This window comes from Maniola hyperantus, chromosome Z (assembly GCF_902806685.2).
Source record: "Maniola hyperantus chromosome Z, iAphHyp1.2, whole genome shotgun sequence".
In the NCBI taxonomy this organism is placed as follows: domain Eukaryota; kingdom Metazoa; phylum Arthropoda; class Insecta; order Lepidoptera; family Nymphalidae; genus Maniola; species Maniola hyperantus.
The window spans coordinates 15,054,132-15,066,958 of record NC_048564.1 but is presented as its reverse complement, the minus strand read 5'-3'; the positions used below and the strand labels follow the sequence as shown (position 1 = coordinate 15,066,958).

The 12,827-nt window shown below is 40.5% G+C and overlaps 1 protein-coding gene across 3 annotated transcripts in view; it reads right to left on the bottom strand.

Moving 5' to 3' along the window:
- Positions 1-3,544: 3,544 nt before the first annotated feature.
- Positions 3,545-12,827, bottom strand: part of LOC117995355 (forkhead box protein L2-like) — a 65,792-nt gene continuing 56,509 nt past the window's right edge. For 2 of the 3 annotated variants that reach the window (XM_069508697.1, XM_034983367.2), the window contains 6 exons: positions 12,413-12,623; positions 8,286-8,430; positions 7,007-7,076; positions 6,376-6,495; positions 5,293-5,409; positions 3,545-4,339 (listed from right to left, as the gene is read on the bottom strand). In XM_069508697.1, the coding sequence (XP_069364798.1) occupies positions 4,269-4,339; positions 5,293-5,409; positions 6,376-6,495; positions 7,007-7,076; positions 8,286-8,430; positions 12,413-12,623 (734 nt within the window). In that variant the 3' untranslated portion in view covers positions 3,545-4,268. The remainder of the gene's footprint in view (positions 4,340-5,292; positions 5,410-6,375; positions 6,496-7,006; positions 7,077-8,285; positions 8,431-12,412; positions 12,624-12,827) is intronic. The other variant, XM_069508698.1, reaches the window with a different exon arrangement.

Sequence of the window (12,827 nt, the reverse complement as noted above, 5' to 3'; positions counted from 1 at the left end):
TCATCTTACAAATGCAACAACCGACCATCAAAAAGTGTAATTTATTACGTATTTTGAATAAACCTTTTGACTTTGACTTTGATTTCGTCAATGGCAGCCAGCGTGCCGTAGCTTAGTGGTCAGAGCATCGGGCGCGATCCCAAAAATCGCGGGTTCGACTCCTGCCGGTCCGCAATTTTTTATATGTATTTGAAATTATTTAGAAACTTCCTTGAAGTGTAGGTAAAACACTATAACAATTATAAAAAATATGATGATGAAAGTTAAGACTTTTTAAAGTTGTGAACATCCATTGGCTGAGACAACAACACGTGCAAGTAGGTATGGAAACAAGATACTCGTAATCCACGAGACTCGAAGTGGAGTATGTTTACATTCACTCACGGACGGACAAACTGCACTTGCAACACGGACTAATTACTCGTAATACACCAGTCCGCTTAGTATAAGATTTTACGTCTCACCAAACGTTGCTAGAATTCGAGAGTCGAAACACAATACCGTCAAAGTAAAATGGACCTACAGAGCCTTGAATTGAAGTCAAAAAAATTAATTTCGCAACGTTTCCTCTTGGAGCGCTAGCTGTAGATCTGTAAACAAACTTGAGTTTTAAAACAAGGTTTTAAGACTTTAAGGCTTTGAGATAAGATCCAGTTTACTATAATGCGGAAGGTTTTCGAATACTATCAACATTAGTGAGACATAAAATCTCGTACGAAGCGTACAGTATGTTTAGTATACGATTTTGCATCTCATCAACGCTGGTAGATATCGAGGGTCGAATCAGAATAACAATGAAAGTAAAATGGACCTAAAAGTCCTTTGAAGAGTGGTCCTAAGGTGCTGGTATGACGATAACCCACCGGAAAGCACATTGTTGATACACTCCTCACTAGGTAACAGACCGCGGCGTGTTGTCCATTCAAGAGATATTATATATTCACTATCCAGCAGTGGACGTCTATCGGTTACTGACGATGACAACGACTCAGACAAGCGTTTCGATATTCGATATCTAGTAACGTCGTCAAGCTGTGCAAACTCATACTAAGGTTACTGATATAGCAGGAAAACCGCGCCTGCACTCATTTATTACACCCACGGAGTTTATCATCTTCAGCGATCACACCTGACGGTCTTCACTGCTATTACAACATCATGTATAAGCCGTGTATGGTATAGTCTGGCTAACGAAAGAAGAGACAGGAAAAGTACGGCAAATTTTAAAAAATATCAGTATGGCAGACCTGTGGGCTGATTCTCTAACTCAGTGTCTAACACTGAACGATAGCCACCGAGCTCATTTTTTAATCCGTTGAGGGTTTTCTACGAAAAAAAATTTACTATCACCCAGTGAAGCAGCAATGTAGAACAAACCAACCTAGGTGGCTATTATTCTGTGTTAGACAATGAGTTAGCGAATCAACTAGCTGGAATAACGTAATTTGATACTTTAGAATTACTTATTTTACTGGTCTAAGATCCCGCATTAGAAATATCTACCCTCATCTGTTATTTAATCGTGGTAAAGAAATTATGCTAGATAGAGATTGATCAATGGCGAACAGGTTGCCTAGTGAAATCACGTGCAAAAAATCTATCAATCTACACATTATCTAGCATTTTATATAGAAAATATATCACAATTAAATAAGAGATGAGGGTAGATATTCTTAATACCGGATCTTTAGCTATATTCGAAGAAACCCCGTGGCGTAGCAGACCACCTACGGTTGTCTACGGCGTAGACTCTGTTAAACTGACTTTGACTTTGGTATACTGCATTTTCCCAGGATCAAAGATATAAAAGTTAGTATATATGTAATTAAGGAGTAAAGAAGTAAACGAAAAAACTGACACACTTTTCAATTCATAATAATATTGTTGTTGAATTACTGTAAGAAATGTAATCATTCAAGCAATAATGTTTTGATCGCGAATTCTTTTGAGCTCTTTGTAAATTGATTAGAACACGGAAAAATATTTTTTTAAGTTGCTTGGGAATTTATCCTTGTCGATCTCAAAAACAACCCAAATTACGTAATAGAGTTTTGGACTGTAGCAATAAATAACCAGCCAAGTGCGAGTCAGGCTCGCGCAACGAGGGTTCCGTACTACAGTCGTATTTTTTCGACATTTTGCATGATAATTCAAAAACTATAATGCATAATAATAAATAAAAATCTGTTTTAGAATGCACAAGTAAAGAATTTTCATATGATAGGTACTTCGTTTGATATAGTTATCTTACTTCAAAAATTGAAAATACTAATTATTAGTTCATGACCACAATTTTTTTTTTGTGTGATGTAACCACAATAATGCACGTTTTTTAGATTTTTCCCCGAATGTCAGCTAAAAGACCTACCTATCTACCAAATTTCATGATTCTAGGTCAACGGGAAGTACCCTGTAGGTTTCTTGATAGACCGACAGACAGACAGGCAACAAAGTGATCCTATAAGGGTTCTGTTTTTCCTTTTGAGGTACCGAACCCTCAAAATGATGTGATGTTTTGCATAGCCGTGGTTTATGGGCCTAGAATTCATTATTAAAGAGTACTTAATTAACTAAAATCATGTTTTTTGTTTATTTTTAACATAATTAATGACTAACGTCACACTGAGCGGAAGGCGATCAATGACGTCGCAAGGCGATAAATATTTTTAAATTTTTTAACATAAAAATAGAGTAATTTCTGCGGGAAAATATTAGTTTTAGTAATATTTTAGTGATGTAAATAATAGTACCCTACAAGAGACATATGTCCAGCAGTGGACGTCTATCGGTTGATGATGATGAAATAGTAGGCTGAAATACATTTCATAAAACAGTCGAAGACCCTATTGGCGTCGATTCTGTCTTTCAATAAAGTAAATTGAGAGTATCTGCACCTTTTTTCACCGTGATAGTCTAGTGGTTAAAGCAAGTATTTTAATTGCCTTAAACGCACATTACTTTGAAAGTTTAGAGGTGCCCGGGATTGAACCCCCGACCTTCCGAATAAGAGGCGGACGTCTAACCACTAGGCAATCACGGCTCTACAGTAGGAAAGCAATGCCCGCTGCTATCCATTAACATAATTTTTCATACAAAATGTGGCATATTTTTTTGAACTTAGATACTAATTAATATAGCCTACAGTATAAATATTGGACATTTAGAAACATTAAGTTCAACATCACATATCTATTACGTGTTTAAATAAGTAAAATTTCTTCAACACTAACTATCCGGAAATTCAATGAGAAGGTTTCCAGGCAACGTTCAAGAATCAAGATAATTTTCATAGATGGCGCTGAATACTTCTACCACTAAAGATGAAAAATAATACCTATATCTATATGATCTATGCTTTAACTTTTTAAATTTAAATCGGATGCGAAATTGATTAATTATTACATCTATTATAGTTCACAGATTTTGTGGGGAAGGAAAGGTAAGGAAAATTGCAGTGCACGCTAGCTCTTACTCTTCATCTATGCCATTGATTGACACGACCTAAACATTAAAGCATAGATCATAATATTATAGATACAGGTATTATTTTTCATCTTTAGTGGTGGAAGTACCTATTCAGCGCCATCTATGAAAATTATCTCGAACGTTGCCTGGAAACCTCCTCATTATCTCTAAATATAATTAAAATAAACGTAGGTATAGTAAAAGTCGCATTCTGTGTTTGTCAGGGTCTTATCTATTTAGTGCTCAGGGTACAAACGCTTAAATATAGCTTTTTACACCAAGTCATTTTTTCAGGTTAACTCTTACAGAGCAATTGCATGTCCCATGGCCGTCCATTTCTGTAGGGCTGCGGGCTGCGGCTGGTTTTTGACAGGTGTCTATACCTAAAACTAGTAGTGTTCACAGACCTACAGTTCTTATCTTGTTTTCACGGGATAGAGCGCGGGCGTTCATACTTTATCCAGTTAAAAACCGTATGCGGGACAATATAATTCAATTATTAGGGTCTCGTACCGGAAAATTGCCAACGGTCTGTATTCTTTGCTATGTACTGTGGCATTCTTAGTTGGCACGCATAGTATTATAACTTGTAGAAGTCGCGCCACACCTGTTGCGCGTTCTTTTTGTAACATTCTGCTATTTATAGTGAAGTTGTCGTCACGTAATTAAATCCTCGATGACCGTGACAGATCGGTTATTTATCCATTTCACTGGGCCAAGTCAAAGTTATTTTTATTTGGTGTTGTTTGTAGTCATTTTGCAAGTTATAGTTTTATCAGGTTCTCCTAGTATTCATTAATTCTTTACATGAAGCATTTAGAGTACGTTGCCCCATTGGAAATGATGCCCGAAGAGGACTCTTCTTTCACGCCTACTGAAAAATAAGGATAAGTGAATTTGAATTATAAGTATAAGTGAGTTTTGATGTTTTCTCCTTATTAAATTCGGAGTGTCTGTATCTTTTTAGGGTTCCGTACCTCAAAAAGGAAAAAGGAACCCTTACAGGATCACTTTGTTGTCTGTCTGTCCGTCTGTCCGTCGTGTCTGTTAAGAAAACCTATAGTATACTTACCGTTGACCTAGAATCATGAAATTTGGTAGATAGGTAGGTCTTATAGCACAAAGTAAAGGAATAAAAATGCACGTACTTATGAACATTTTAACATTTTTTTCAAAATCATAATTGATATACTTTCAGGAAGGTTTTTTTTTTGTGAAGAATATTAGCCAAGTTTATCATGATGGCTAAAATTCCCCTTTCCCCTCCAACTAAGCGTAAAGCTTGTGCTAGGAGTGGGGTACGACAATAGTGCAACGGGCAGGGTTTGAACCGGCGACCTGTCGGGTTTCAGTCCACTCCTATAACCGTTGAGCTATCGAGGCTATTTTGTAAGTATAGGTTTGGTCTTAAATGCATGTGCGACGCGTGCGACATAAGAAAGCTCAGAGTCACTCAGCGGGCGATGGAGAGAGCTATAATATGTGCTTAGAGTTTCTCTACTTGATCAAATCAGAAATGAGGAGATCCGTAGGAGAACTAGAGTAACCGACATAGCTCAACGGGTTGCGAAGCTGAAGTGGCAATGGGCAGGGCACATAGTTCGTACAACCGATAGACGTTGGGGTCCCACGGTGCTGGAATGGCGACCTCGTACCGGAAGACGCAGCGTTGGAAGACCCCCCACTAGGTGGACGGACGATATCAGACGAGTCGCAGGGAGCCGCTGGATCCAGGCGGCGCGAAACCGTGGCGTGCGGAAGTCCCTACAAGAGACCTATGTCCAGTAGTGGACGTCTATTTGTTGATGATGATGCATGTGCTCGTACCTTCAGGCCAGAATGTAAACCGTCCAGCTGCATCTGAGGAAGTGACGGCATCGTGTCGCCGAGATGGTGAGAAACTACTCGTTGGAACATAGTTGGCGTTTGGGCTTGGAGATCCGCCTGAAAATAGGTAATGGTGTTTAGGGTTCCGTACCCGAAGAATGCCACCGGGACCCCCTCCACTGTCACCAACAAAGTAATCCTATAAGGGTTCCTTTTACGGAACCTATATGGTCATCATCATCATCATAATCAACCCATCGTCGGCTCACTACAGAGCACGGGTCCCCTCTCAGAGTGAGAACAGTTTTGGCCATAGTCTACCGCTGGCCATGTGCGGATTGGTAGACTTCACACACCTTTAAGAACATTATGCATAACGCCCAGGCATGCAGGTTTTCTCACGATGGTTTCCTTCACCGTTAAAGCAAGTGACATTTAATTAATTAAAACGCACATAACTCCGAAAAGTTAGAGGTGCGTGCTCGGGATCTAACCCCCGATCTCCGATTAGAAGGCGGACGTCCTAACCACTAGGCTATCATAGCACCTATACGGTACGGAACCCTAAAAAAGTGTTATTGTGGACAATAGTGTTTACTTGAATAAAACCTATTTTCGCTTCCATGTGGTTCCATCTAGTTACCTGATACATAACTGAGGGTTCTAAATTCAAATGGAACCTTTTTATGAAGTGAGGAGGAAGAGGCTTATATTGGGGTGTAATATTTACTTTTCGCGATAGAGGTCACTACTCCGCTAGGAAAGAAAACGCTAGATTCTGCACGAATCGGGGATCCCTAGGGGAGCCAATTTCGTTGACGTTTCGTACAGTTACCATAGATGGCGTTTTAATAGAGCCTAAATAGCTCAACTATTCCCGCAAATTGCTATTGCGCTGGAACCATGTATCATTTGACGTATATTTAAGTAAAAATATACCATTAGCTCTAATCTTCAGTCTAGTGCTGACGTCACTAAAATGGCGGCCACGCGCATTAGCAATTTGCGTTACTTATAGTGTATGTAGGTATATAACGAGTGAACACTCTAGTTGATTTTGAAAGAGATAGATATATGATTTACCATCAGGCCAGAAAGAGAAACGTGATACGGCCGTGTCGGAAGATGTGACGAGGTCATGATGCCGGCCAGGGGAGAACCCACCGGGAGCAGCATATACGGAACCCGGACTGGAGGATCCGTCTGTGAACAGAAAGTGAAAAGCTTAGACCTACTTTATACCCACAGGCAGAGGCGGATTAAATGTCGAGAGCGCCATAGGCAAGCATCTCACAGGTGCCCCTCTAGCAGCCATATTAATGAAATTAACTAACTTCGAAAGTACAATAAATCTCGTATAATCCGCAACATGTTGAGATGACAATCGGGGTATGAGGCCCCCGCCTCTGAGCTACGATGCAAGTGCGAGCTCGCGCAGGTAGTTCCACTCGCTCGTGTACTGTGTACAAATGTAGCACTCACACTAATGCAGATGGCGAACGCGAGATGCCTGATGTATTCCGCTCCCTTGCGTCGTGCCCCACTGGTGCCTAAAATGCGATTGCTACGCGTCTTGCGGTTAACTTCAAGAACGATTATTTAATTGGCGCGGACTATACTACTCCTTTTTAACCGACTTCAAAAAAAGGAGGAGGTTCTCAATTCGTCGGAATCTTTTTTTTTTTTTACAAGTCCGTTATAAAGCTTATCTCACCTAAAGGTACATTTATAGCATTGTAAGAGTTCATTGTTATCGGCTGCATCGTCTGCAACTGATTCTGGAGCTGAAACAGAAATAAAAAATAGTTATAGAGTCTTTAACACTACTTGTACTGTGTACATTGTATAAAACATAAGAACCGGCCAAGTGCGTGTCAGACTCGCGCACTGAGGGTTCCGTCTACAATCGTATTTATCGACATTTTGCACGATAAATCAAAAACTATTACGCGTAAAAATAAATAAAAAATCTGTTTTAGAATGTACAAGTAAAGCCCTTTTATAATATGGTACCCCATTTGGTATAGTGATCTTACTTTGAAAGTTTAAAATAGCAATATTTGTTCATGAACACATTTTAATTTTTTTCGTGTGATGTCACCACAAATTCACGGTTTTCAGATTTTTCCCCCATGTCTGCTATAAGACCTACCCTATAGGTTTCTTGACAGACAGACAGACAGACAATAAAGTGATCCTATAAGGGTCCCTTTTTTCTTTTTGAGGTACGGAATTCTATAAATTACCTAGTCATAGAGAATCAGGCCTTTATTAATTCCAGATTTAAAACGCCATATCAAACCCATATTATTTTCATTGCAGCTATCAAACTCAGATTAAATTTTTATTGGCGTATCAACAGGCTATAAAAGTGCAATGGTATGCAATTTGGAGTTAAGGCTACACCGGCATATTTTCTAACACAGATGGTGTTACAAAGTAGGTATCAAATGATGAGGTCATGACCTAGATAGGCTTTTATAAATTTATATTGCTCAGCGGTTGAACGGGGTGATGACCGCACGATCATACCTCAAGTCCATCCGGACTACGTATGTATGTATAACTAATCCATACTAATATTATAAATGCGAAAGTGTGTATGTCTGTCTGTCTGTCTGCTAACTTTTGACGGTCCAACAGTTTAAATGATTTTGATGAAATTTGGTACAGAGTTAGCTTACATCCCGGGGGAGGACATAGGCTACTTTTTATCCCGGAAAATCAAAGAGTTCCTACGGGATTCTCAAAGGCCCATCCGTTTAACCGATTTACATGAAATTTGGCACAGAGGTAGCTTGCATCCCGGAAATTGAAATAGGCAACTTTTTATACCGGAAAGTGGGTGGATGAGGAAGGCACAGGATCGTGCGTGGTGGCGCGCTCTTGGGAAGGCCTATGCCCAGCAGTGGACGCAAACAGGCTGATTGATTGATTGATTGATTGATTGATTGATTACTACGAGTATGGAGGGCATAGCTAGTACTACATACCTGGCCTTGCAGCTGGTGTGTGGTGAAGGGGTTAACTGGGGACGTCTGGTGCGGCAGCGCGGGCGAGCAGCCTGGTGGACTGCGGCCCATGTTCCCGCACCCACTGCTGTAAGTTAGACCTGCGGTTGACTGAGTTAGCCACGGCCTGAAAAAACAACATCTATTGTTACTTAGGCACATAATAAAATAAATTCATAACATTTTAAAACTGTATAAGAGTTGGGTAACTGACTATTCAATGGATATGGGTCCCAAATAGATATAAATAAACTATGGAGAGTGACGCCATCTTAGGCGCCATCTCCAAAGATGAGAGAATCGCAGCGAGTCCGTCCTACTATCGTCGGATAATCTCCACGGTACTACGATAACTCCGCCAGCGTGTCGTCGCGACTCAACGAAACGTCACGAGACCGCAACGAATCGCCGCGAGACTCGATGGTATCGTCGCGAGACTCAATAATATCGCCGCGAGACGCGACGAGTTCGCGAGGTACTTACTTGTCACGAGTCACTCGTCGTATCGCTACGATAGTATCGCCCTGTGGAAACGGGTACAGTTTGTATCGAATTTGGAGGCACGGCGAGACTGTTGCCGCGATTATCTTGTGCGTGGAGATGGCGCCTTGACATGGAGGAGTGAAGATGACAGTCTATACTGTACCACATATCATATGCATAATTTTGTAGGCAGGTAGGTACAATGAAGTCGAAAAGTTGGGGAAATTAATGAACTCCTTTGCACAAGGCTTTTTTCGACGTCAATCTGCAGTCACCTCTTCGATGGCTCCGCTAAGTACCAACTAGCGGCTCTGGATGCTGTTGATCGTCGAGCTAGGAGACTCATAGGCAAAGACTCCCCTTTACTGGCGAAACTACAAAGTCTCGATCACCGCCGCAAGGTCGCCGGCTTATCAGTGTTTTATAGGATATATTTCGGAGAGTGTGCTCAGGAACTTTTCGATCTTGTCCCCCCTTCACCATTTTACCACCGAACCGCAAGACGTCGGGCGAGTTTCCATCCTTATGTCGTCGACATCCCATCTACACGCACGAAACGTTTTGCGTCATCATTCCTCATACGTATGGCTAAGGTTTGGAATACTCTTCCGCGATATGTGTTTCCTACCAATTACAACCCGGGTATCTTTAAAACAAGAGTGATAAGGCATCTTCTAGGTAAACGCGTCCCATCTTAGGCCACATCATCACTTCCCATTAGGTGTGATTGTGGTCAAGCGTACACCTATAATGAATAAAAAAAAAAAAATCTTCAAAACCGAAAAAGAGCAATCATCGAATCAATGTAGCAGTCATGAACAACAAAGCATAGAAGGTGCGGTCATTTGAAAATACGTGCCACAAACTCAGATCGTCTAAAACACAGCACGCAAGTATTGGTCCATAAGTGCATAGGTGGCATACGACATTGGCCGATATTGGGGCCAATTCTCTTGCACACAATCTCTAAACTAAACTAAGTTAACAGTTCCAAACCTAGTGCTATTCTTTTCCGCAAGCAACATTATGAAAGGGATAGCAATAGATTTAGAGGTGCCATTTTAGTTTAGTTTAGAGATTGTGTACAACGGAATTAGCCACATTGTCCGACTCAAAATGACAGTTACCGTGCTAAAATTTAATTGAATAAGCATTCGGTAGAGTTACCGCTCACCGCGTTAGAATTGTGTGTCGAATATTTGTATACTTTATCGTTCACTGGTCTGTGGTAACATAAGGTAACTCCTCCTTTCAAACTAACCGACCAATCGCGCATCAACGCCGTGGGCGCTCCTTTCCCAATAACAGATCTTGTCTAAAGCAAAAAGATGAAACAATGTAACTTCTAAAGGTATCTACACACTACGCGCAATGTCGCTTCAGCCTTTGGCCTCTATTATTATAATTAACATCTGAAAATAATCGTTTAACCGTAATTTGAAACTTTGGTCCATTTTCCTAAAATGAAAGATATATTAACGAAAATATTAACGACCAGCTTAAGCTCGCGAATTTTCTGTAATCCTTTCTTAGCGGATACAAAGTCAAATGATTTATTCAAAATAGGTAATAAATTACTCTTTTTGATGGTCAGATGTTGGATTTGTAAGATATAGTGGTGATAATTATTACGCAAACTTAAAACTAAAGCTACGAGGGTTCCAGACGCGCCCAGGTCCTGGTCCAGGCTATTATAGGTCATTATAGCTATCTGCATGCCAAACAGCCATCTTTCTTGACCATCCGCCACTTTATCCATTACAGATACTTAGATCAGTCAGTCAGTCATCAGTCACCTTTTCCTTTTATATAAGTATTTAGATTGTAATTTAGTTGATTTCATCATCATCGCGTGCCTTCTTCGAAACCAAGTTTGGAGGTCATCATGCGAAAAGCTTCTCTATTTAAAGCCGCCTCTTTTGACTTTGGGTAACTAAGCCCTGTCCACCCCCTTATATCGTCCCACCATTTGCGTCTTGGAGCGCTTTTGCCTTCAATTCTTCCTTCCAAAACTAATCTCGCAAATGAGAATTGGTCCTTCCTTCGCATGATAGTGCACATGAGTTCTCGGTCTTTGTGGACCATTAACAGACCATGAGTTGATTTAATTGATTGTAATTTAGGCTACGATAGGGCTCGCGTATCCGTGTTGTACAGAAGTCCCATAATAATTAGGATACTTAATGAAAATTAAAAAACCCGATATATTAATTAATCTTCTTAATAAATACGATTTTAATTTTAATATACCTACCTAAATTATATCTTTTCTTTTATACCAAGTAAAGATACTTAGTGTGTAATCGAAAAGTATCTTAACGACATTTTGACCGCTATGAGGCCGTTATCTCCCTCTAGGCACTTAAAGTCCTCATAATCTGTTACCAAGTGACCGGATGACCCTTTGTCAATAATAATGTCATAGCTTATAGCACCTGCCGCCTTAGTACGAAAGTTATGATTATCATACTAAAAACCGGTCAAGTGCGAGTCGCACTTGCACATGAAGCGTCCCATACTATCGTAATAGAGCCTCAATAGCTCAACCGGTAAAGGAGTGGACTGTAAACCGAAAGGTCGACGGTTCAAACCCCGCCCGTTGCACTATTGTCGTACCTACTTCTAGCACAAGCCTGACGCTTAGTTGAAGAGGAAAGGGGAATATTAGTCATTTAACATGGCTAATATTCTTTAAAAAAAAAAACACTTTTTAATTTTGTTTTGTGATGAAACCACAAATATACATAACAGATACACATAGCCAAGGTCTACCTACACCTGTGCGTAGTCGAAATTCCAAAATACGCACGAAGTGATTTATTTGCCTCCTCATTTCGTGGACTATAACCTGAACCCTTCTCATTCTGAGAGGAGACCCGTGATCGATAGTGACCTGGTGTTAGGTTGAGAATAAGATGATGACGCGACAGGTCAAGATGGCATTCGGGGTGGGGGCGCACCGCACATCCACACAGTCCCCCTCGCTAACCTGGTAAGGGATAGAGCGGATGAAATGCGGGTGTGTGGGGCATCCCCTCGCCTCATACCTCGATTGCAATCTAGACATGTCGCGTACCTAAGGAGTTAGAATGGCCCCAGCGTCCTTATTATGGAAATCAACCTGTGAGACCAATAACAACTGTCAAGTGTTATCACTTAGGCACATTATATACCTATATCTTTGGTTTATTTAATAAACATACTAATATTAAATGTAAATATTTTCGTTCTTAATTAATTAGTTGTAACATGTCGGCGATACTTAACGATTTATATACATTACCTCAGATACACCAAACTGTTTAGTTTCTATTAATTTAACCATGATAGTCGTTTGCAAATATATAAGATAAAGTTCGTCATCAGTCATCACCATTAAAAAGTACCACTACCCATATTATAAATGCAAAAGTGTTTGTTAGTTTGTCCTTCAATCACGTCGCAACGGATCAACGGATTGCCGTGATTTTTTGCATGGGTAGATATAGGTAGCTAGAGGCCTGGAGAGTGACATAGGCTATTTTTTAACCTGGAAAATCAAAGAGTCCCCACAGGATTTTAAAAAACCTAAATCCACGCGAATGAAGTCGCGGGCATCAGCTAGTTACAAATAAAAATATACTTACGTATCATATCTTGGGTATGAAGGTGGATACGGGGAAGTGGATCCGAAGTAATTCCTTGGACCCAGTTGCAAAGACTGCATGTGAGGATGCTGGACCATGTGGTATCTATCGCCAAAGATCGCCTTCGAATACGGTGCAGAACGGAAGGGCCTCTTCATTCTCCGCCGCCGCCTAAAGTTGCCGTTCTCGAACATATCGCCACATTGCGGATCTAAAATAAGGCTATGCTCACCACAAAAACTAAAACTAAACTAATCACTGGACTAACTGCCGTACCCAGAGTCGCTTAATCGTTACCTACTTAAGTTTAGTTAAAACGAGACAGAGCTCTCACATAAATCTGTCTCGTTTTAAATCAATCTTAAGTAACGATTAGCGACTCTGAGTGCGGCTGTCAGGCTCTTTAAGCACTGCA